Consider the following 25,189-nt stretch of genomic DNA (forward strand, 5'->3'; position numbering starts at 1 on the left):
CAGTTTCACCAGAAATGTGATTTCATCAGACCCAGCCACTGAAGACATCCAGCATTCCTGGACATCCAGCTCTTCTGGATTTCTCTAAGGACCTGAAATACTGCAGGTAAAGGAATTTCTTTGATCACCCTCTTACATTTTTTTGTCGTCTTGTTTCTTTTTTTCTTAAATCAGATACTCAGAGGATTTCAGACACTGAATTCAGCAATTGCTTCCAAAGCATTCCAGACAGAAAACACTACAAAGGAAAGTTATTTGTAGAAAAAAATATATTTATTTGGTGCAGTGTTTTCATGCAAGATAATTGCATTTCAGTACCAAAAGAGAAAACAAGACTAGTAGAGTCATTTCATTAAAAAAAAAAAAAATTATCTTTCTTAACAAATATGACTTGTTATGGCTTTTTGATCCTGTGTACTGGCTATAAATTATTTTCAAAATCCTAGTCGAGGTGGCACTGTGATATTAACTGCCTTTTGCTAAAAGCATCATACAGGTACCCAAAGGAGAGCTCTAAGGAATTAAAAGCCAAATTTAATAAATGAGGTAGTTCATCTGGTTAGGCAGAAACATGGGGTTGTATTTCTTCTCACAGAACATCCAGCCTCTGGACATGCACTGCAGCCAGAGGTCCGCTGCCTGCAGCACAGACTCACGGACAGGACAGGACAGACCAGATGTCAGCTTTCACAACAGGGAGAGTTCAGGAGTCATCATGATGTGCTCAGCCAGGGACCCCTGTCAGGATGGTTAACTCCTGGCTTCCCACTGCAGCTCCAAAAGCATCCCTCTCCTTGGTCCACATCGAGTGACAGCAGGTCCTGCCCCTTCCAGATTCAGAGCAGTTTAAGCAGAAGAGCACTTTTAATTACTGAGATAGCCAGACTGCTCTCTCAGAACAGTCTGACTTGAATGACGGCAGTCAAGGTCCTGAGGATTTTTAACTACCTGAATATACAGTATTTTTTTTCCTGTGTCTCTACCGTAGTGCATGAAAACTTCCCTTCATATATACCACAAAACATTCACTTCTAAAATTGCCAACCAGCAGCTCAGAGATTCAATGTTCACATTACTTAACATTCAATTTAAAATGCTACTAAACCTTCTCGGTATCCAGCTACAAAAATCTTACGTTAAATTGTGATTAAAATTGCCATTATAAACCTGTACCTGATTATCAAGTGAAAGTACTCAACTAAAAAAAGACATATCAGAAAGCAGTTGGCAGAACAACTTTCTGCCAGGCACCACATCAAGAAGAAAGGTGCTCATTGTGATAATCCTTCACTGATTAAAATCAGTCACTGTAGCCAGTACAGAACCGAGTGTGCAATCCTTCATGTTATTTTTAAAAAGAAAATTCAAGGAGAAAAATCATTTGTAAAAGTGAATAAATATCCCATGGCTTCATTTTTTCTTGTTCTCAGAAACATCGATCATCAACAAGGACAGACAGCATTGTCATCTGTTTGCCTGTTTAGAACAAAAAACAAAAATTTATAGTTGTGCTAACAGACCACCTTATCCATTATTTGGATGCTTTTCAATGGAATCGCTTTATCAGACAGCTCACAGGATATGAATAATTAAATTTAAGCTTCGATATTTGGGGCATTTAAAAATATTAAAGACCAAAATATCTTACCTGCATATTTTTATAAATCCAGTCTGTAAACACAGTCATATTCCCATAAACTCCAGGTCTATTGGGAGTAGCACAGCCACTTCCCCAGCTGGTATCTCCAACCAACCACCACACAGAGCTTTCGTTTGTTACCAGAGGACCTCCGCTGTCACCCTGCACAAAACATCCATACTATCAGTGGCCTGACCATCAGGAAAGATACAGAATATGATTCGTTTCATTTCAGGACTACAGGTTAGGTTTCAAAAAAGCTAAAGACCATTTCAGAAGAACAACTAAAACAAAATGCTATGGCAATTACAGTATTAAATGGTAACTGTTTGCCATAGGAAGGAAAATTGTTTGCCCAAAGCACTGGATGAGATAAGACTTCATTGACTTTCTTGTTCACAAGTGTAATGCTAGGGTATTGTAGTGATTATGAAGAGCTTCGTTTTCAAGTACACAATCACAAAACATCCTCAAAGCATTAAAACGTGGCACCTTACCCTCTTGGCATATATAGCAAGACTTCAGCACTTGCTACCATTCAGGATGCCACAAAATGAACTGGAAGCCCAAAGTGTTAATCATAAAAATATATAATTGTAGGATTTGTTTTTAATTAATAGATGACAAAACTCCTACTAAGAAGATGAAAAATAAATCGGCCAGATTATTATCAAGTGTTTATTAGTAATAATTACCTGACAGGAATCAATTCCTCCTTCTAGATATCCAGCACAGATCATTGTAGGCAAAATCAGACCATTATAGATATAGATCGAATTACATTTAGAACGTTCTATTAAAGGTACCATGACATAATTCAAGTTAGTTGATGTTTTACCTAAAATTGAAACATGCACATAAACACACACACAAAAAGACAAGATTAGAACAAGCCTCAGGTCACACTGCTATTACAAATCCCAGCAGCTAGCACTGTTCAGAGTGAAATAAACCCACTAGAAACTTTGGCATGGACTCTTAAGACATATGGTCTATCACACAGAACACTTTGACACCACAACTCCCTTCCCAGAGGTCAGGAAGTTACTCTGCATTGCTATCGGTGTACCCTAAGGCAAAAGAACAAGGACCTGCTCACCACAACCCTGAATCAACTGCATAAGACACAGCACTGTTAAAGGCCCATGAGCAAAGCAAGGGGTAAGAAGGTTCTCTGTTTCACAGCCCAGAACAAAGGGGAAGCAATACCCAAAATCAGAGTCCATTTTCCCCAGCAGCCCCCCCCCACCCCCCCACCCCATGCCTACCACAGACCAGGACCTTCTGGCACTGAAAGAAAGCTTGCTTCCCTTTTCTTTCTCCTTCTTATACATTTACCTAGCCAGAAGAGGACCAGCTCTGTAGAAGACCCGAATATCCCAGAGCCACTCTTACCTCCTTGGGACTCTGCTCCCCATCCAGATATCCAGCACTGCTGATTGGGCTGGAACGTCATTCCTGCATTAGGCAGACAAACTGGCTGTACATTATCTACAAAAAAAGCACACAGTGACAGTCTGTAATCCCAGATGTCCAGGTATAATAATAATAATAAATTAAAAAAAAAAAAATGCAAATGAAACTTCTCAGCATGACCATAACTTGCTTTAAATATATACACACACCATGTTTTTTCTCCTCTCCTTAAGGATAATACAATACTGTGCAACACAAGCAGCAGTAGGAATTTCAGCAGTGGCCCCTTCCTAGAGGGCTACCTATCGCATCCTGACCTCAAAGTGAGGAGCAAACACAGTTAATGGTTCTAGCTCAATTCATCAACAATTAACACCAGTCCTCTTGATCAGTAAAGGAGGACAAAGAAGAGAACAAAGACTTCTAACAGCTAGCTTCATTCTGTTTACAAAACCCTGCTGAAAATAACGCAAGCAGGATTCAATGCCTGTATACAAGAAGTATAAAATGCAGAAATAAAAAAAAAAAAAAGACAAATTTTCTTGGTAAAAGCAACCTCCCTACACCCAGCAGAAGATGAGCCCCTCCAGATTACCTCTAGTAGTTTTAAGCTGATGCACTGAAATATACAGTACCTGTACATAAAGCACCTATACACATATAGGACCTATATACATAAAGCACTTAAAAGCTTAAATAATGCTTTGTCTTCTCATGTTCCTGATTGCTTATAAAGAATATGCATCTACTTTTAAGAAAAGCCCCTTTCAGCTTCATGTGTTTAAAAAAAGGTTAGCAACCTACTAACGTGAGGTGTTACGTTCTTCCCTCTGAGCAGGAACTTCTTAGGACAGGATTTTTGTTTCTTTGGACTTTGTGGGTGTGGGATGGGTGGGGGTGGTGTGTGTTCCCCCCCACCCCAGTAGTTATTTGATATAGCTTAGTTTGCCATTTAGTCAGTTGCTCCACCCTTACTCTCTGAGACTGCACATACAGGAGTGATAACACCTTACAGTACTCTGCAGTAAATGTACATTACTGACCATGGGGAAAAGTGAACAAGCTTAAACCTAGTCCAAACTCCCTTACCTGGTACTACACATAAATAAACCCTACTTAGGAAATCAAAGGGCACTTGAAGGTGTCTCTACCCACATTTTGCTTTTCCCATGAGTAAATATCTGCAAGGAAGATTTCTTCACTAACTTCAGAAGATGTTAGGAGATGTGCTCATTGGCATTGGATTTTTTCCTTACAAAGAATAGAATACTTACCAGTAAAACTCAACGGTGTCTCTAACTTCATAAGGGCAACATCATTGTCTTTAGTGTCTGTATCATAATCTGGATGGGAAATTATTTGTTGCACTTTATATGCAGCTCTTAAAGTAATGTCACTCTGGCTCACAATCCCAGCATAAACTCTCCAAACATATGGGTCAGAAAGTTGTCTACAGAAAAAAAAAGTATGTTAAAAGGTTTGTTTCCCTGGTAGGGAGTTCAGCTTACAAACTTCAAAGAATTGTCTTTAGCATCCATCACCAAGAACGTGCATGCATTTGGCTACCACTTCGGAGGATAAATTAAAAAGTAACTCATGCCTTCTGTTTTTGGCCAGCCTTTCCTCATCAGCCAACTAACAGCATGATTTTTACTGACGTTAATCCAAACATATTAACATGCCCCCCTCAAAAAAAAAAAAAAGGAGACATCCTTGTCCAGATACCTGTGTCTCATACACATCAAAAAAAGGTGAAATGGATAAATAGCATAAAAGGGAGCTATTTTAATCAAAAAATAATAATAATAATAATATCGTGGTCAGTTTTTTTGAAAGACAGAGTATGATACCTAAGTCTGTGAAAGCTTGATTCTAGTTTCATAAATATACCAAAAAAAAATATTTCAAATAGATTAAGAATTACTGTCTATCCCCTTAGTCACTCAGCACAGCAAATTATAGGCTGAGACTGCAACACTGAAGCCTCTTTTTGATTTCAGTTGCTGAGGGATCAAGTTGTTATTTCTAAAGTCTCACATGTCAGTTTTATCACTTGTGCACGATCCAAAGCACGGAAGGACAGCAGAAGCCAGAATTAGTAAAAACATGATCTAGTGAAGGAATTTCATTATCTTGAAAATGTTATTAGGATGTTTGGTTGGGTTGTGTTTTTTTGTTTTGGTGGTGTTTGTTGCCTTTTTTTTAAAAAAATAAAAATGCTAAGCATATGGTCTAGATGTAATTTAAGTAGTTACTGTGATCCAGTACAATTTACAAATGCTCAGTAGAAAGCTTTCCACAACTGTTAAAACTCTCTCCCTCAGAAGTGACAAAAAAAAAATCCTGAAAGCATGTATTATTTTTAACCCAGCTACACTTTGGTTGCCATTCCTAACACGTCACGTATTACAGAGCTCACATCTGAAAACAGAGGGGGGGGGATAAGATCTTCACATAAAACTAAACACTTGCATTCCTTTCTCAAGGTGAAAGACAAAGTTATTTTTCCATGGCTGCGTCTCAAACTGTGAACCAGCCAACCAACCGTTAAAATGTTTTGCTTACTGGATTTTCCTCCAATAGAAGAGGAAACATTCTGCCACAAAGCACCCTTAACTGTCCTTTAAAACTGTGCTTTCCCATTAAAGAGGGACAAAGCTTTTCTTTTTATTTTCTTCTGCACATGCCTACAAAAAGTGTTCCTTGGATAGGTATAAATCTACAGTTAATACTGACTTGGGCTTTACTGCTTGACTCTATAGCATAAAGATATGAGGAAATAAAGGGTACAGACATGTTTCAACTGATCACATCTACAGTTTTGTAATGTTGGACATTTTGGGGGCAAAGTGTAACGCCTTTGTGACAGCATTGTGTTGTCTGGCATCAGTTTGGTGCTTTGAATTTGCCTTTTAAGTTGGGTGGGTGTCCGTGCCCAGTACATCCGTCCGATTTAATTTCCCTCTTCAACAAGCAAAATAGAATTTTCTTCCTGTAGAAATCAGACTATCTGCAGCTTCCAAAACTTCCTTCAACACTAAGTCTATATAGCTAAAATACCATATCCAATGCCCGCATTTGACTCCGTTTTAAAGCAGAAAGCTGCAAGATCTGTTCTCCCCACATGGCACTCACCCCTCCACGCAGTGAGCCGCGGTCACCAGCCACTCGCGGGTGATGATGGAGCCCCCGCAGACGTGCGTGCCCTGCACGTGGAGGCTGAGCTGCCACGGCCACTGCTCCAGCGCTGCCGCGCTGCCACCCACGATCCTGTTCATGATGGCTGTGCTTTTGGTGGACAGGCCGCACTCTGGGGAATCAGGCACACACAGACAGGCATTAGAGAGAGATGGTCTTCAAGGCGGTTTCTTCAGCCCAGGCTTCACTGTGGCACAGCAGAGAGGGGAGAGCAGACTCTGCTGCTGGTTGATCCCACATCCCAGCCATCGCCCTACAGTGCTCACTCATGGGATCGAGTTGGGCTGAGCCTCACACAGCCCAGGCACCCTTCACATCGCAAACACTGCCCTGCCTCGCTGGTAGCTGTTGCCCTCAGTTCATCACTTCAGAAGTGAACCATACGAGGGTGGTTCACTGCATGCTCTGAGTGCTGCCGTTTGACTATCTTTAATGAGCCACATAAACACACAACACCGTGTTGTGCAATGGAACAGGCAACGCCCAGGAGTCACCTCACCACCGCTATTATGGTGAGGAACGGTGTCCACCTGATGGCCACATGTCAGTGACCGCACTACAGACTTCCCACCACAGCAACGTAGCGATGGATACAGAGCGCACCACGGGCAAGCCATTTAAAGGAACCAGAAGCAACAGAGAGAGAGCAACTGGGGACCTAATACCCCCCTTGTCTCCTCCTCAATTCTGTTCCTTAAAATGTGAAGCTTGGGAAGCACGGTTAAATCATCTACACATCAAAAGACGGCAATTATTTACGTCGATTCAGAAAGATTTACTGCCACAGCTGTTCAAAGGTGTGAACATGCAAAGGTCTGGAAAACAAGGACACTTACGTATGCAGCGTAGAGAAACCACCTTTCCTGATGTACAGACATGGCTGCAATAGAAATAAAAAAAAATAATGAAACAGGCTTTTAGGCAGCTAGCAAGGCAAACAGTGGGCAAAGCTCACTCTCCAGCTGCTTCCTACCCGTTCCAGCTACGTGCCCTGCCTTCACTCATCTTCCTGGTGAGGCTTCCCTCTTTTCTTCTCTCTCCAGCTACCCTACCAACACCCATCTGGCCTCCACCATTTCTTGCATTCACCAAAACTGTCATGTGGAAGCCCGCAGACTCCAGTAGAGGTAGGCAGCACAAAAGGCTTGTAAGCCTATTGAGGAGCAAGATAAAGAACAGCGTAAGATAAAGTTGAGATGATTTATGAAGCAGTCGTAGAAGATTTTGAACAACAAGGGAGCCACAGAAACCTTGCAGGTACAGCAGTCTACAGGAAAGGAAATGAGAGGCTTCAGAGTCAAGGTACAGTAGACAGAGCAACCTTCTATACAGCATGGGAACAGGATGGGACACCTATGTTTTTTGAAAAGGAGTGGAAAGATGGAAAAGTGACAGATGTGCTTTTAAATAGAGGTAAGAGCAGTTGCTGCAAGCAGATTTAAAAGGCACTTTCCCTCCAACAACCCCCGGAGAAAGAAGTGCTTGCATTATGCTGTAGGCAGAAGCTGTGTGTCCCACAACAGCTAAAGATACCCCTTATAAAAGGTAATTAGTTTGTATTAAGATACCTGGTATATAGCCTTTTATACAAGTCTGTACTCCCAGCACTTGTGTTCAGCTTCATAAAGCTTTTAAAGCTGACTTCAGCTGCTACTCCTTGACTTTCCTGATATGTATCTCTGTAAAACAGAAAGAGCCTATTAAGAAACACAGCAGTTCCAGTTTTCAAACGAGTGAAAATAAATGGTGCCAAGCCAGAGCTTCTGACATGAACAACACTAATATGTATATATTTTATATTAAGCACAGAACCCAATGGAGCAGTACAATGCCAGACAAACAGGTTTCTTTAAACATTCAATCTCAGTTTCCCATCAGACAGTTTTTAGATTAAAATATTTTTATCTAGTACGTGTATATGGTAGGAGTCTTCAGCCTTATGAAATAGAACATAATGAAGAGATGCCTTTGCTGGTACATTTATAGGGCATAGCAAAGTTCAGGTCCCATAGGATGTAACAGCCATTCTGTGGGACATCTGCAGGGCAGTAAGTGCTGCTGCTCTGCAGGGCTTTCCAGATGAGGACCAGCCTTGTACAGTAGCTGCTGGGCTGTCTTACTGATCGGAAACTCCTTCAGGCATTGCTGGTTCAGAGACCTTAATTCTGAGTGGCAGGTGTGCAAGTTCTTCCTGGACAATAAATTCACTGCATTACCCCGCTCACACCAGAAGACAGTATTTGCCAACCACATCAAAGAAAGGCAACACAAAGTATTTCAGCTGTGGAAGAATTTGTGCTACAGCGTTTACACAGGGAGAACATGGACAGCATTCTGGCCACAAACGTTTATGCTGCTCTTCACACCAGCATCTGTTATGTGTGTCCTCAGGAGACTGCCAGCTGCTTTTTATTTCACATATGTATTCTTAAAAACTGCAAGAGGGAAATTTTAACCATTCTATGCATTTTCAAAGACTGATAAGGGTTAGACTTACACATTATAGCCTATATCTTTACACGCAATCTTTCCAAAATCATCAGTCCAGTTATCTTGGCAAACAGGATACCAGGTGTTGCTGACAGGTGAGTAAACTTCAAGGATAAAGTTTGGTCCAAAAAGTCTAACTGCCAGAAAAGTAAGAAAAAAAATATATAAGAACACTGCACGTGCTATATTTCTTCTTTCTCTACTTAAAGCTATTTAATACCCATTATATTTGCTTGCATCTATAAACCAGTATTAATCTAATGCTGCCATCTACTCAAATTCTGGTTAAATACCAAGTAGACAGAAATATAACAGCGATTTAATTCCTTTACGCAAGGCAATTTAAAATAACTACCAGTTTAAAAGGCAAGTGTACAACATAGTTTTCATCTTGTCATTTCAGTTTTTATTCTTGAAATTCTTTTTCATATTCCACCACTGCAGAAGACTGAAAAAACCAAGCACTTTTAACATCTACCTACACAACTGTGTATTATGTATAAATAAAACAGAAACTGTTATTATATATAATATCTTAAATACACTAAACAGACAAGCGCCTGTAGACAAAGAATGTAACAAGGAGCAATTAACTCTGACATTCCATGCCCTACTATGTACTTATTTTCAGAATAATTCAATATAAAATAGTTCAAATGAAAGAGCAGACTGAACAAGCTTCTTCAAAAACACATTATTCGACCAAACGGAGAGGAACAGCTTTAGAGCATATGCCAGTAAACACTAACACTGCATGAAGCATGTACAGAGAATGGTCCCAAACAGAGAATGAGCAAAACACAGGTGTTAGAATCAAGATGCCACACCTTTGGAATGGGTAAATTGAATCCATTTCCACCTTATGTTTTCAGCTCTACACCAAAACTCCTCTTGACACCTTTTGAGTTGGAAACAATCAGACTAAGCTTTCTTACACAAAGCAGTTATAAAGTTGAAAATAAAGTATTGGGAGAAGAAGGAATGTGAAATATATGGAAGAAGACTTCCACTATCACCTGAAGTTCTACTAAGAAGTCAATTATGACTGTTCATTCCAGAACCAATGTTATATTCAGGTTTGCACAAATTAGATTTAAATTAGAAGGTAATATTTTAAAGCTTATTCCAAATCAAACCAGCTTGACTTTTAGGCATTGGAAGGGGTTGCTCAGAGGTGGTAGAGTCACAGTCCCCAGGGGTGTTTAAGGAAAGGTTGGACGTGGTGCTTAGGAACACAGTTTAGGGGGTGACATTGGTGGTAGGGGGATGGTTGGACCAGCTGATCTTGGAAGTTTATACTGACCTTAATTATTCTATGACCTGCTGAGCCAGTCATTTTGTTTCAGCTGTGCAACTGGACCAAAAACAGGCTGAAAGTCTGAATATAGGATTTGAAGCACTCAAACTTCCTAAAGCATTTTAGAGATATAACTGAGCCTAAGCCGGCCCTATGGTAACTTAGGCAAGCTTTAGACAAGGGGATTTGCTCAAGAATGCTTGCAGCTGGCTACAGGTCCCCTGCCTTGACCACCAGCACTCACCACAACGGTTTTCATCCTCCCCATTTGGGCAGTTGGTCACTCCATCACACCAATCTGAGGGAGTCACGCACACTCCTGAAGACCCACACTCTAACGATCCGAGGCAAGGATTCTCTACTGTAAGGAGAAAGCAGCACAGTTATTAGACCGAACATCAGTTTAGCCTCAAGCAACTACTGCCAACTCTCACCTTAAGGAGAATGCCAGTTTGATGGAGCAAAGCATCAGAAAGCTCAGACTCAGAGATAGGAAGAGACCTAGCCTGACACAACAGAAGATTTATTGCTATCTCTCCCTTACATTGCTTGTCAAATTAAATTATTGATGCAGCTGATTGGATTTTGTCCATTGCTTCCCTTGAATAAACAAACACCATTAAGTTGTCTAAAAGGAATTAACTTCACGCTGATAAAGCATAGGATTTATAATCAGAAAAGGAGGAAGAAAGAAATTACTCCAATTACATCCTGTTGCTTTCAGTCCTGTTTAAAACGAGACTACATTCACCCCATACAAATCAGTTAAAAACAACAAACAAAAACCCTAAGAACACAAAAGTGTCATCTAGCAGTTTTAAATGAACTACCTTCTCTCTTCCTTTCCTGTCCTGCACAGAACATATCACTTGTGTTCCAGATTACGGTGGTTACATGGACTGGGCTCACACAACTTTAACACACTTTCAAATCAAAGCCATCACAGAGACAAATATCACGAATAACTTCAGCTCCGAGAGATATCCCATTTTACAAAAATAAAATACATCTTAATCATTTACACTCTACCAGTTAAGCTACACAGATTTACTTCAGTCTCCTTCCTTCCATTGAATTTAAGTCAAGTTAGAACAGAGTTTCATGTCGGAGACAATATACAGTAGTCATTTCCCTAATGAAATGTACTGTAGGATCAGTTGTCCACAGACAGTCACATGCCAGGTATCCACCAATGCAAAAAAACCTTGTAAGACAAACTGCTCTGCAGCAAAGCTACTGCGATGTACACTTGTACTACAGCAGCTTTTCCCAGACGCTTTGTAGCTTTCCAGAAAAGCCAACTGAATAAGTGGCTCCAGGAGTCAAAAAGGTGATGACATCGCTTGATCTCAAAAACATTTACTTCACAAATGGAAAAGAAAGCAATAGCAACACTGTTTACTTAAAAATAATTTTTAAAAGCACATAGTTGTGGCTTTTCAAGCAACATCACTTTATCTCTTATGAGATAGATAACAAAGTCTTTCCTATCCTTAATTCAGCATAAGAAGATAAAGGAATGCATACTTCTAACCATAAAAGTGTTTTACTTCCTTTCTTTCTGAACACAAAACAAAAAAGTAATTCTTACCAAAATACCAAATGAAGAAAGCACCAACTGCGCAACAAATGACTATTAAAATGGATATTACAATTATTATGGTTTTCTTTACACCTGAAACAGAAACAAGGGCAGAAAGGGAAATTAGGTTTACAAATAAGAAATTTCCAACATGGAGACCAGCATTACGTATATTTCCTTGAAATTAAAAGTAGATGGTGTTTTTCCACCAGACTTTCTCCATTCCAACACCCTTCCTTCACTGTGGATGCAGTTACACCTGCATCCCAGCCACCACTTCTTCATCCACAAGGAGGAAGCAGGCTCTTGCATATTCCTTCAACACCAGAATCTGAAGGGAAAACCCCCTTACTCTGGAAGACATTAAGCCTAAAATTGGAAAAAATCCCAAGAAATCTTGCCTGATGAACAAGTCCTCCCAGTTGAAGGGGCTACTGGACTAGTCGACTGGTAGGTTGAAACTCTTGGGACATAGGTTGGCACTGATGCAGCATTTGTAGAGAAGTATGGTGGATATGGGTTAGCACCTGCTGGTGGCCTGGCAGAATAGTTTTCTGGCTGAAAGCCATGATTTTCAAAGTATGGCGGTGGGCCCTAAATGATAACATTACAGGAAAGGAAACAAAAAAAAGGCAAGACTGTGATTAAGACAAAGCAAATTTAAGATACCGTCTCCATACAAAACCCTACTAAGTAATTCTGCTACCATAGGAACCCACCACACATGCTCATACATACCAGTGACTCAAATTTGCACAGAGAGAGATTTACAGCACATGCCTAATACTTCATACTTTGAATAATAAGAATAACAGTGATGCCCAAAGGCATATTAAGAGATCAGTTTCCTGGTCCAAAGTAATTCCATCTAGAAAGGATTTTTGAACCCAGCCCACCAGGTGACTGTACCAACTATTTCACTGGAACATCTGACAGCAAACAAATAAGCAGCACGGACTGTTTTAGGCAATACCATCATCAAAAGAAATGCTGGCAACTAACAGCCTCTGTGCACTCAGCTGTCCATGTCTAGGAAAAATGCTTACTTGCCATTCTGTTCTATGGGAAGACCTAGTGCACCTGAGCTACTTCTGAAACACACTGGCTTAACAACAGGTTGCGGAATACTTAACTTGTGAGAGATTTAAGAATTAAATCAGAAGCCATGCCAATCTCTCTCAAACATAATCTTTAAAAGCATAAATCTCTCCTACAGGTATCCAAGCACTTGAAATCCTAGTTAATTCAAGCCTCTTATACCTGTCCCACAGTGTATCTTTCCCTTTATGCAAAAAACACAAGAAATGCTTATGTCCACATTTTAAAAGACTTACTAACCAGTACATAACTCAACAGTATGTTACTTGTAAAGAAATAAAACCCCATTAAAGAAAGAAAAAAAGAAGCATTTTGTTTACTTACTACAGTAGAGGTCATCTTTCCTTTGTCAGTAGTACTGAAACAACTCAAGTGTTTGGAAGTAAAGCTTGAACCTATAAAAAAAAAAAACAGGAAATGATCATAACCAAAAGCTTTATCCACCTCTCTTGTTTTTCCTTTGAAAAAATGCCAAATCAAGAGGAAAAAAATAGGGAAGTATTTCAAGAGCGGGTATAAATTAAGGTACAGCCTGAAATCAGATCTCAATAACCTCTCAATACAACCTTGAGCATTATACAGTGGCCACTATTCATCAACACAAGCACCTAGCAAACCGAGAAGACTGAGGCAGTGCTCACCCTCACTGACAGGAGGAACGTTGTAGAGCACCCTGGCAGCAACCCACCTGCTGTCAGCGCCAGGCACAGTTCCTCCTGCCTCTCTCAACACTTACTCATGTATCACTGAAGCTTATGACACGGAAACAAGAAGACGAACAAAGCATAAGGAAATAGAAATGCCACCAACTCATTTAATAATGCTACAGATGGTATCCCTGCAAACCACACCATTTTCACTCCATTGTGTTGCAAACAGTTTTCTTCTTGGTTATACTTTGTGGCTACCACACCAAAAAGAGGGGAAAGAAGCATGGCAGAGAAACAGCATGCCACAGGAATACAAATCTTACTGAAACAGTAAAACAAAGGAGCTGCATCCAAAGTTTCAGGCATATAGCAGTTTATTTTGAAGTTAAACATTAACATTAGGTAAAACCAAAGATTAGCAGAAACACAAGAAATGCACAATGTTTGCTGTCACCTTTCTAACACAGGTGGCTATACACAGCCATACGCAAGCATTTTAATACATAATTTAATCTACAGAGACCTCTCATAATATTACCCTACATGAGAAAAAGCACAGGAAGTGCCTCAGTCATACATTGAGCAACACAGTTCTCCAGCTTCCAGAACAAGCCCCGCACACCGGCACAATGCCACCACCCCTCTTGCAAGCCGCTACTATAAAAAGCGGCTGCACTAAGACACAGCATAATTTAGCCTAAACCAGAAGGTTGTTTTAGAGCCTGCACCTAGGTGTCACCTCACCCAGAACTGAATTTCAAGTGTCTTTGAAGCAGATGTCAACTGCAGCTTAGCACCCAGAGCATGCCAATACCTCGTGACAGTTTAGGAAGGTTGATCATGGTATTCGCCTGTTTGTGCTACCGAAAAATAAATAAAATAACGCACAGTTGAACTCTTACTTGCATGGCAGACAAGAGAAAACAAGTCCTACTCCTACTTACAGTAAGTCCATCAAGACTGGTGACTAAGTCTGCAGGACTTCTCTTTTATGTCGCATCCCTTCTTAGTCAGTTCTTCATTGTAGAGCTGGGAAATGCAGTTCTGCCTAAACTCAGCGGACAAGTAACACTTCACAGGAAGATACTGTTGTTCCTTGTTCTCTGAGAAGGAAGGAAAAATGGTACAGAAATTTAACGTTAACAGATGGAAGGAAGAATACTAGGTGATTCTGAGGTAAGCCAGACATGACAAGCAAACAAAAAGAATCTTTTCTACATTTCAATTTGAAATTCTTTACAAGCTGGCAGATGACAGACTTCCTCATTCTATTTTTTTAATTAACTACAGGGAAAAAAGAAAAGAAATCGCTGTTGTTTAACTTGCTGTTATCCACCTTTCCCATTTCAGTCCTTGTTAAACTACTTCCCCTCTAACTTCTAATAAGAGATTTTCCATTATCACACCACAAAACATAGGCAAGACATAGGTACATACACATTTCAATGAAATTATTTGCCATGGTATTAAAAAGAGATTACACCAAAAACACTAGACTCCCATTAGATTGCACGTTTCAAATACAAAAAAAAAAAAAAAAAAGATGGCTAGCATCCAATAATGATACAATCCAGGTTTCTTGAACATACATCACTAAGACACTTCAAAAAGTTTTATAAACAAATCAAGGATACTGCAGCAAATTCACGGATAAGCACGCTGGGCCATGGAAAAACAAACTGACCTGCCAAACAGTCCCCATTCCAAGAGCGACAGAACTGGAAAGCATGGTGCTGCCTTATCTCAGGCCAATAGTTCAGCCTCACACATCTAACAGATTTAAATTTACATCCCACATAAAAGTAGTGTAAACCCACATCGATAAGAAAAAAGTTTGGTGGGAACACAGAATTAACCTTCCCTTCCCCCACCAGTCATTTCCCCAAATATGTGCCAAGTTATAATGGCACATTACCGGGTACATCTGAAGAAACCTCAAATGTTCCTTAAAGTGAGATGGCAGAGTTAAAGGGTACAGGGATCCCTATGCAAGAACACAGGGATGGAAGTCATCCCTGCAGTGGGCTTCAAAGAACAAGGCAATGTCCAGGGTGCAAAGCCTTGCAGATCAGCTTGTCATGTAACACCTTACAGCACTGGGTAAAGTATAGCCAATGAACGAAAGGGAATCATCATTCATATGCGGTCAAGCCCTTGAATTTCAAACCCTTCAGTTTACTCCAATATTAAGCAGAACAAGCACTTGGCCCTCCAGCATTCCAGAAGTTCCAAAAATCAAGTTTGCTTTTTTTTTCCACAACTCTGAAAGCAAAGAAATAATGCTATAATTTCACAGAATCACAGAATTGAAGGAGTTGGAAGGGACCTCCAAACATCATCAGGTCCAACCCCCCTGCCAAAGCAGGTTCCCTAGAGCAGGTTGCCCAGGTAGGCATCCAGACAGGCCTTAAATATCTCCAGAGAAGGAGACTCCACAACCTCCCTGGGCAGCCTGTCCCAGTGCTCCATCACCCTTATCACGAAGAAGTTATTTTGCATGTTGGTGCCAAACTTCCTGTGCTCCATCTTGTGACCATTGTCCTTTGTCCTGTCCCCACAAACCACTGAAAAGAGGTTGGCCATATCCCTCTGTCTCCCACACCTCAGGTATTTATAAACATTGCTAAGATCTCCCTTCAGTCTTCTCTTCTCCAGGCTGCACAGACCCAGGTCTCTCAGCCCTTCCTCATAGAGAAAATGCTCCATGCCCCATACCATCTCTTGTGGTCCTCCGCTGGACTCTTTCCAGGAGATATCTGTCTTTTTTGTGCCGGGGAGCCCAGCAGTTGTTTCTCCCCAGGTGCAGGACTCTACACTTCATTTGTTAAACCTCATTTGGCTACTTCCTGCCCAGGTCTCCAGCCTGTCCAGGTCTCACTGAATGGCAGCACAACCTTCTGGCATGGCAGCTGCTCCTCCCAGCTTTGTATCATCGGCGTATTTGCTGAGGGTGGACACTATTCCCTCATCAAGGTCATCATCAAAGATGTTGAACATTTCTAATAACAGCCAATGGTAAGAGTATAAAATATACAGCCATCGGCACTAGAAGGTTGTAGATCTGTTAAAGTAGGTCCAGAGGAGGGCCACAAAGATGGTCAAGGGGCTGAAGCACCTCTCCTACATAGAAAGGCTGAGAGAGCTGGGAATGTTCAACCTACAGAAGAGAAGGCTCTGGGGGAATCTCATTACAACCTTTCAGTACTTGAAGGGGACTTATAGGGAAGATTTAGATTAGAACAAAATTTAGATCTGGGACGAAATTCTTCACTCAGAGGGAAGTGAGGCACTGAAACAGGTTGTCCAGAGAAGTTGTGGATGCCCCATTTCTGGAAGTGTTCAAGGCCAGTCTGGATGAGGCCCTGGGCAACCTGATCTAGTGGGTGGCATCCCTGCCTATGGCAGGAGGGAGGTGGAAGTAGATGGTCTACAAGGCCCCTTCTAACCCAAGCCATCCTATTCTATAGAACACTGTCTCACAGCAGGCAGCCATTATTAAAATATCTTAGCTCCTTCTAATATGTGTCTAAGGAGTGTTATAAGTACAGTTCTGTCACAGTTTATTAGACTTAGAAAACTTACATCTTTTTTTTTTTCCAAGAAAAGTTGTCAGAATAGGATAAAATTGAAAAGATTAGATTCACCCAAGACAAACTGAATCCAACACTTTTTTTGTGGAAAAAAAAAGTTTAAAAAAGTTTTCAATGAATTCCTGCAAATCAATCCTGTATATTTAAAAAGAAAAAAAAAAAGTGGCAATTTGATAGGTCTCTACTTCATTTGATAACTTGCTACTTAACTGGATATAGACTCCCTAGAACATGAGTCCCCCAAAGGCTTGTCTTCCTCCTCTCGACCACTGTCCCATGGACAAGAAAGGCACTGAGCAGAGTTGCGTTGCTCAGCGGTAGGTGCTCCTCACCGCCCCGTCTTCCTTAGCCCCTCACCTTGCTACTGCCAGATGAAGGCAAGCCTCTGCTTTCGCCTCCTTGCAGCAGCAACAGGTCATGGCTCCTTTTATACTGTGTGCATCCTTCAATAACCAGGAGTCAACATCCCATAAAGACGAATAAAAAAATTACAATGGAAAAACAAACAGGAGATAGAGTCCCGTTTTTGTTCATAAAACCAGACTTTTACCCTAGGCTTTTACCCTAGTTTCTCCATGCAAGAAATAAAAATGTTACTTCCTTATCACACACCATGTTGTAAATGCTAATTAAGAACAGTACCATGCTTCTAGAGGTGCAGAACTCTGCACGTACTACCAGCTACCTTAGTTTCCACAGCCTTTTCCATAGAGATAGCTATATATTGTGTACAGGTGACACATGTAAGTCAACAAGATGGAACACTTACCTTCAACCATACTAATATAACAATGTAAATTCAGTCAATTGGCTAATGATGCCAAAGTTATATTGCCAACAGTACGCTTCCCGTATTTCTTTACTATTTCGATGCATATTTTGTGGCATTTCCTTAAGCAGAAATGCTATTAGCTGTTTGCTAAGCTCTATGATAAAGACCAACAACTGAAAAAATTAGTAAAAAAACAGACCAGTTCCTGATAACTATACCTATGTAAAAGCAAACACGTGCACACAAGATAAAAAAAACTGTTAAAAATCAAATGCATAAAGACAAGTTCAGCTTCTAAGAGAAGCAAGCATAAAAGTATCCAAACAATCTAGATAAGCAGTGACTAACACCAATTAATATCCAAAAATATCCATTCTTATTATCCAGATAAAGAAATACAGCATACTCATTAAAATGTTAATGGAGTGCAAAACTCAATCTTAATACAGAATAAACCAACAAATTATGGCTTCTCTTGATGATACTACAAAGGAAGTATGCTTTTGTTAGTTTACATCCAACCATTTTATGTTATCAAAGAAACTTCAGTAGCTAAGGGTAAACAATTGTGATAGTAAGTGGTGGGGAGCAAATGAGCAAAGAGGTGATTCCAAATTTACTTGCATAATCTTTTCGCACAATGGGCAATTCTTGCCTTTACTGCCTGGACAACAAATAAACAAACATGGTCAAGGTCCCTGTTTAACAAGCAGCACTAAAAACATCATGAATTATAAATAAACCATAAAAAGGTTTAAAAATCCGTTTACTTTTCAAAGAGGAAAGAAATTAAATAAGAATGTTCATATAATTTCATCAACAAGAGTTCCTCAATACATCTGGAAGTAGTACTGGATATTTTTACCTTTTTTTTTTTTTTTTTTTTTTTTTTTTTTTTTTTTTTTTTTTTTTTTTTTATCATTGCAGTAAACGTAGTTTATTCCTTTGGGGTGAAATTTAACCTCTGGATGGGTCAAAACCAAATCAACAAGAACTTGAATGTCTGAAGTAATTGAAATTGAGTTATTTCAGTGTTCTCACTTTTCAACTAACCTTCTTAATAAGGGTAAGCTCTGCTCAGTGTGCCCAAGCAGTAATATGTTGGTGTGTTCAGCCCCGAGCAGAGCAGGCTGAGGGGAGGCCTCATGGCGGCCTGCAGCTCCCTCACGAGGGGAGCGGAGGGGCAGGCGCTGAGCTCTGCTCTGTGGGGACAGCGACAGGACCCAAGGGAACGGCATGGAGCTGGGACAGGGGAGGGTCAGGCTGGGGGTTAGGGAAAGGGTCTGCACACAGAGGGGGGTTGGGCACTGGGACAGGCTCCCCAGGGACGTGGTCACAGCACCAAGCCTGACAAGAGTTCAAGAAGCGTCTGGACAAGGCTCTCAGACACATGGTCTGGTTTTAGGGTGGTCCAGTATGGAGCCAGGAGTTGGATTCGATGATCCTTGTGGGACCCTTCCAACTCGGATATTCTGTGACTCTATGGTCTTGCAGAGTACTATACAAGACTGCAAATATTTACAAGAAAGTCAGTTTTCCACAATAGAGCCTCAGCATTCCTAGGTTTCCTAAGAAATAGCTTTGGAGCTCTTCCAGATTAGCTCCTAAAACATCATTAAACTATAGAACCACTTATCAACAGGTGGTAAAAGAAAAAAAGAAAAAGAAAAAAAAACACAGCACCTCTTGATAAGCTCTACCAGAAACTCAAATAAAGTCCACAATACAACAGCATTCTCGAGGCCAGCAAACCAAGATTCATACTACTTTCACAGGCAAAAGAAAAAAAAAAAAAAAACAGGTATTAAGTTCTACACGTACCAGTCTCATTTTAAACTGTTGTAGGATGCTGTATTCATAGTATGAGTAATGCTCTATTTATCTTCCCTGAAAAAAAACGTTACCATGAAACTGCCTATCACAAGTAAATAAGATGCTTATATATAAGGGGGGAAAAAAAAAAGTCACATGCAGGCAATTAGGAAAGGTGGAGTGGGAAAGGAGGCAGAGGAGGCGTTGCCTAGCTGAGTGGATGATGAGTGGCAGAAGAGTTATAGCCCTACTAAAAGCTGTTTCCAAGACAGGGAGGGCAAGAGTCCAAAAGAATCAGATTTGCTGGTGTGGTGGGAGTTGGATCTATCCATTGGTACGGATGCAGCTATTGCCCACGGCACCCAGCACCTCATACACTGATCACTTAATTGCTAGAGGATGCTCTAACTGCCAGCCTGGCATTTCGGTGCTTTCTTTCCCTATATTACACCCCCGGTTCTGCCTCTGCCCATTTCCCCTATAGCAGAAGCAAACAACCTCAGCTTCAACAGCAGCAAAATTCAAGTCTCGGGTTGCAGCAGTGAGAGCCTCTGGCTGCTTCTATGGGGGGGGGGGGGGGGGGGAGGAAGCTCTCAGGAACACCTATTTACCACATCCAAGTTGCAAACAAATGAGCTTGCAGACATGGTTATCACTTAGCAGGAGGCACCCACCCTGCAGAAAAATAAATAAAAGCCAGCAATGTTAACAAAACTGGCTTATTTCGGTATTTGTCTAGGTCAGCTGTTTTCAACCTGTGAGCTCCACCTGCTGAGGGGCTACAAACCGCTTTCAAGGGGTCTACGGCAGATAAGGAAGAAAAGCAAGCTGACCAGCGGGAGGTTTGAATCCAACGCACAGGGTGAACCCTCATTGCCAGGGACTGGTTTAGGGATCCACGCATCGAAGACACAGGACAAGCACTAACGCAGCCGAGCTGCAGATGCAGCACCAGAGATGCTCAGGGTGGGCAGACCCCGCACTGAGGCAGACTGCACACAGCGGGGGAAGGTCCTGTACCTCCAGGAGTGGCATCTCCAAGGGAAATATTCCGACCAGCAACCCAGAATGCTGCTTCAATCTGTTTTTCCTAGAATACCATTTCGACCTAGGCTGGACTACCACGACAGATTTGCTCTAGATCCGCCGCCCTATGTAAACTTTCGATGTCCCACACAGCATCCGTCTCGTTCCTCACCTAACGCTGCCCCACTTAGCACAAATCAGCCTTCAGAGGGGAAGCTGCTCCCTCTGGCCCTTTCTGAAGGTGTAATTTAACTCAGGGCAAACAGGGATACTCAGGACAACGGCGCAGTGTGAGAGCAGCCTCTCAAATTCGTTGACCTACGCGCAGTTGACCTGCAAACCTGCCGTGAAACTCTAGGTGCCGGTAAGGTGTGATCACCAAGAAAGCTGCCCAAAGCAGTGTGCAGAGGGGGGCTCGATTCCAACCCTCAAGGTCTTGGCCTGGACGTTTTGATGAGACGGATCGTCCTGGAAGGCGCTCTGCTCATATCAACAACATCGCTCTTCCAAAATGCTACTCGACAAACCGTGCCACCTCTAGCCAAAAGTCAGCGCTTTTGCAGGAAACCGAACGGCGGTGACACAGCAAGGAGGTCCCAGAATCAGGTTTGGTTTAACCTCCATAGGAACAGCCACGGCCTCCGCGACCTCGAAGGAGCTGCCCCATCTCACAGCATCTCTCTTCCCTTCATCACGACGGCACGAACAGATAACATTCACCTCGAGAAGCGCCAGCTGGGGCGGCTTCAGCATACACAGAGCTCTCTGCAGCTTGGCCCCAGCACCCCAAAAAAAACACGTTACCGGTTTCCAGGTCCCACCTCGCCTCACCCACCGCTGCAGGGCCAGCCTTTGGGAAGGGGACAAGCGGCTGGACCGGGGGTGGGGGACACGGCCTCCACGCTGCCACCGGGGTCCCTCGGCGCCCCCAAAAGTCAAGCCTCGGTTAAACGCCAGCAAACGCAGGCAGTGAAGCGAGGGTCCAGGGGCAGCCCCCCGGCCCCGGAGGCGCCGAGGCCCGGCCGGGCAGGGCAGGGCAGGGCAGGGCAGGGGGGAGCCCCCGCTTACCTGGGGCCGCCCCCACCGCGGCGGAGCAGAAGCGGAGCGGATCCGGAGCGGGACGCGGCGCCGGCCGGGAGCAGCAGCGGCGGCCGGGGAGGAGCTGGGGCGGGGGGAGAGGAGGGAAGGGGCCGGGCACCGCATCCACCTGCGGGCACCTGCCCCCGCCGAGGCCGGGCACCGGCAGGGGGGAGCGGGGATTTTCCCTTCCCCCAGCCCTCTTCCTCCTCCCTCCTCCTCTTCCTCCTGCGCCCGTCTGCAAAACAAACCCGCCACAAGGAAGCGAGCAGCGAGAGACACCAGCCCCCGAGCGGGGGGGGTTGAGACGGATTTTGAAGCTCAGTAATCAGCACTCATTAGTCGTCTGCTTCTCAAAGCGCCGTATGCAAATCAGGAGCCTCAGCCCTTCCCTGAACCAAGCTGATAGCGAATGCTCGTAAAATCGGCCTGGGAAATTACTTCCTTTTTTCTTTTGCCCCTGAGGTCTGCTTAAGAAAGGGGCACTCTGAAAAGATTAGTGCTGTCAGTAGTCTCAAGTCAGAGTCTTATAAGACTCGAGTGATTTGGGTTAACTCACCTGTAAAGCAGATCTAGAAAGGAATAAGGCTGCTCTCTGCCAAAACCGAACTCACAAGTTCAATAAAAATTCACTTACATCCAAAAGCCTCAGCGTATAACTGCGTAAGTTCATAGGTGCGTGGAGAACTTCCACTCACTTTAATAACAGCCCCAAATTAGCTACAGCATCGTTGCATGCTGTGCTTAACACCTCTGCAGTGAGACTCCAGATAAGGGAAAGTCCCGAAGCATGGCGTGATGAGTGTTTGGGCTTTGTTTATATTTTCAAACGCACATCAAGAAATCACATCCAGGGCACCAAGAAGCCAAAATCATACCTTCAGTATTTTTCCAGCTTTACTAAGCTTTCTTAATATTTATTCAAAGACATTATGAACTTACTCTTCTGATCTTTTAGTACTAATATGTGGGAAGCATTTGCTGAAACATCTTTAAACTTTTGTGCAGACTTTCCAGCTGGACCTTTTTGTGGGGCTATTTCTGCTCATGTTTTCCCGAAAGGAGTTGGTGAAATTCAGTAATTTTCCACTGTGGATTTAGTTGCAGAAACCGGTCTTGAATTTCTCCTGAAGCAAAATGTAAGATTGTCCCAAGTCATGCCTACAATGGTTCTCTAAAGTTTTCACCTTTTTGGCCTGTCCTTGTCTTTAATCTGCCGATTGTGTCCTTAAATCTGCCTTGTCTTTAAATCTGCCAGTGGCCTTCAGAGCTTAAAGATATTTTACTTTTGAAGCAGGGTGCCTGGTCGTGAGGTTTCCTGATAAGCTTCCTTGCCAGGACAGAGGGAGATGGCCCTGAAAACTGCCACATGTCACCACGGCCACAAAAGAGAGATGCCCCATGACCATCAAGGAGAGCTGTGCTGCTCTACAGGCAGAATCTGAACGTGCCTCCACCTTCAAAATTCACTTTTTCTTTGAAGATCATTTGGAGGCTCCTGTACTGATGGCGTGTTCCATTCCTCTCTCAAGACAGCTCCCTCAGTTATTAGGATGCCTAACAATTTAGGTTTCCAAAGGCAATTTTTCTGTGCTTAAGTTCCCCCTTTGGATTTGTCCAAATACCTAGCACAATGGCTAAAGGTAAGGAGAAAGGGAGATGTAAAATACCTAGGAAAATCCCTCTATATATTGATGTTGTCCATATGTAGCCACTTCTAATGTATTTCATCAGTTCAGGAGTTATAAAAAAAAAAAAAAAAAAAAAAAAAGGAAGCAGGAAGACAGGGTAGCAGGGTATGGATAAGTATGACCTGCTAAGGAGAAGCTTTAGATGGGTAACCACATGGCTTTGTGGACCACGAAATAATACCGGATCTGCCGTGGCAGGGATTCAGCGCGGCCCCATTACAATTAATGGCACCCTGCTTAGTTACAGACTTGAAGACCTGGGCACCCGCCAGCAGCCCGTTGATTAACACTGTTAACACCTTTTCTTTTCAGGCAGAACGGCTGAGCTGGTCAGGGAAAAGTGCATTCCCTCATTTCCCCAGTTCTTCTCTTTCTTGCTTCAGGCTGGGAGGTTGATTTCTGGCTCACTGAAGGGTTGACATTTTGGTGCTCTATCGTAGTAAAAGCCTCTTTTTTTTTTTTTTTTTTTAACTGGGTTAATATTCTGCAAGCTTAACTCAGTTTGCTAACAAAGGTCAAACGGACACGAGCTCGAGCGGCGGAGGTGGAGGTGGGGAGGGGGACACTGCCTCCTCTTGGCAGCAGAAGTTGCAAGGTCTGTTCAGCTCGTCTTTTCTAGCCGAGGACTAGTCGTGGTCCTGTAAGCTCTTACAAAATATTGGTGTGTGTGTGGCTTTTAGTTATTCAAGCTGGCTTTTAGCAGCACAGGATGCCAAGCCTTCGTTTCAGTAACGCAGTACGAGCCGCCTTCGACAGGGCAGGGCTGGGTTTGGTGTTTCAGGGCCAGTGCGTGCTTGCAGAGGGGTCCTGCTCTCGAGGGGCTCTGTCTTGTCCAGCAGCCCAGACCTCCAGGTGTCCGAGGACTCAGACGTCATCCAGCCTGCTGCTGCTTGTCTCTATGCTCACACCAAGCACCTTTTTCTCACTTAATAGTTTAAGCGCTCAGTGAACCGCTTCCTCCTCCATATTTATGAATGTGCATTTATGAATGTGAGGGGCAGGGGAGGGTGCTCTTTTGTTTTTACAGGCTCGGATGTTAATGCTCCTGTATACTCGTGCTAAGCATCTGAATTTCAGCGTGTAAATGAACTGATCTTAAGTGTCTGGCATCACCCACCATCCCACCACAGGAAAACTTTGTCATTCTTTGCTTCCCACTTCTACTCTATTGTTTAAGGCAGGTCTGCCCACCCTTTAATCATAACTTGTACTGTTCCCGCAGTCCTCCATCAACACAGTTCATTTCCTACTCTGTTAATAACCAACGTATAATTCACTCCATTGTCTTTCTTTCTTACATCTGATTTTTTGTGTGTGTTTCTAGTGTCCAATAAAAACTCAGGATGTGGGAGATAAAGTTTCTCTAAAGCAAAGCTACAGAATGCTTTCCTAAAGCATGTCAGGATGAGCTTGTCCTTGCCACTTTGGGACCACAGCACAGGACTGTTTTACCCCACCAAGAGAACCAGAATTAAAGGCATCTCCAGGCAAATTCGGTGCCAAAGCCCCCAGTTTGACAAAACCATTCAGATGACAAACCGTCTAATCCAACTCAACACTATTACTAACTCAACAGCCTTCACCCAGCTTTAAGCACTGGGAATCTCATTATGGCATTTCTTCATGAACACCATGAGAAACACCTCTGTTCAACACTGCCTGAGAGATGCTACGGTTATGCATTCATCCACAAAACTACACCAGTAACCTCTCAAAATTTGGAAATGTAGTTATTTAATAAGTAAGCTAAAACTAAACATATGTTGACTTTGGAAGTACATTTGCATCTGCTGGTATTATCAAGAATACACACACGCATAAACTTACCTGCTTCAGGTCTAGTTGGAAATC

The 25,189-nt window shown here is 42.5% G+C and overlaps 1 protein-coding gene across 4 annotated transcripts; it reads right to left on the reverse strand.

Annotated features, from left to right (window-relative positions):
- Positions 1-251: 251 nt before the first annotated feature.
- TMPRSS2 (transmembrane serine protease 2) lies at positions 252-25,189 on the reverse strand. 4 transcript variants are annotated; one of them, XM_068684563.1, is made up of 16 exons: positions 21,639-21,773; positions 19,554-19,619; positions 14,315-14,473; positions 13,045-13,115; positions 12,024-12,216; positions 11,632-11,715; positions 10,285-10,401; positions 8,751-8,880; positions 7,822-7,932; positions 7,090-7,133; positions 6,191-6,365; positions 4,330-4,505; positions 3,035-3,130; positions 2,335-2,477; positions 1,649-1,801; positions 252-1,476 (listed from the first exon to the last, which is right to left on the reverse strand). In XM_068684563.1, exons 4-16 carry the CDS (start codon positions 13,057-13,059, stop codon positions 1,465-1,467), a joined length of 1,449 nt encoding a protein of 482 aa, XP_068540664.1. In that variant the 5' UTR covers positions 13,060-13,115; positions 14,315-14,473; positions 19,554-19,619; positions 21,639-21,773; the 3' UTR covers positions 252-1,464. The 4 variants fall into 4 exon arrangements, with proteins under 4 accessions (XP_068540664.1, XP_068540671.1, XP_068540655.1 ...); XM_068684570.1 differs by lacking the exons at positions 19,554-19,619; positions 21,639-21,773 and adding an exon at positions 25,166-25,189; XM_068684554.1 differs by lacking the exon at positions 19,554-19,619 and having other exon boundaries at positions 21,639-21,791.

Source organism: Anas acuta, chromosome 1, assembly GCF_963932015.1.
Source record: "Anas acuta chromosome 1, bAnaAcu1.1, whole genome shotgun sequence".
In the NCBI taxonomy this organism is placed as follows: Eukaryota; Metazoa; Chordata; class Aves; order Anseriformes; family Anatidae; genus Anas; species Anas acuta.

Excerpts from the sequence above, each read along its gene's own strand:
- TMPRSS2 (XM_068684570.1), bottom strand. Across the intron at positions 7,933-8,750 it reads AAAGATATAGGCTATAATGT|AGATACATATCAGGAAAGTC; the intron begins GTAAGTCTAACC and ends TCTGTTTTACAG. Across the intron at positions 1,802-2,334 it reads GAGGAATTGATTCCTGTCAG|GGTGACAGCGGAGGTCCTCT; the intron begins GTAATTATTACT and ends TGTTTTGTGCAG.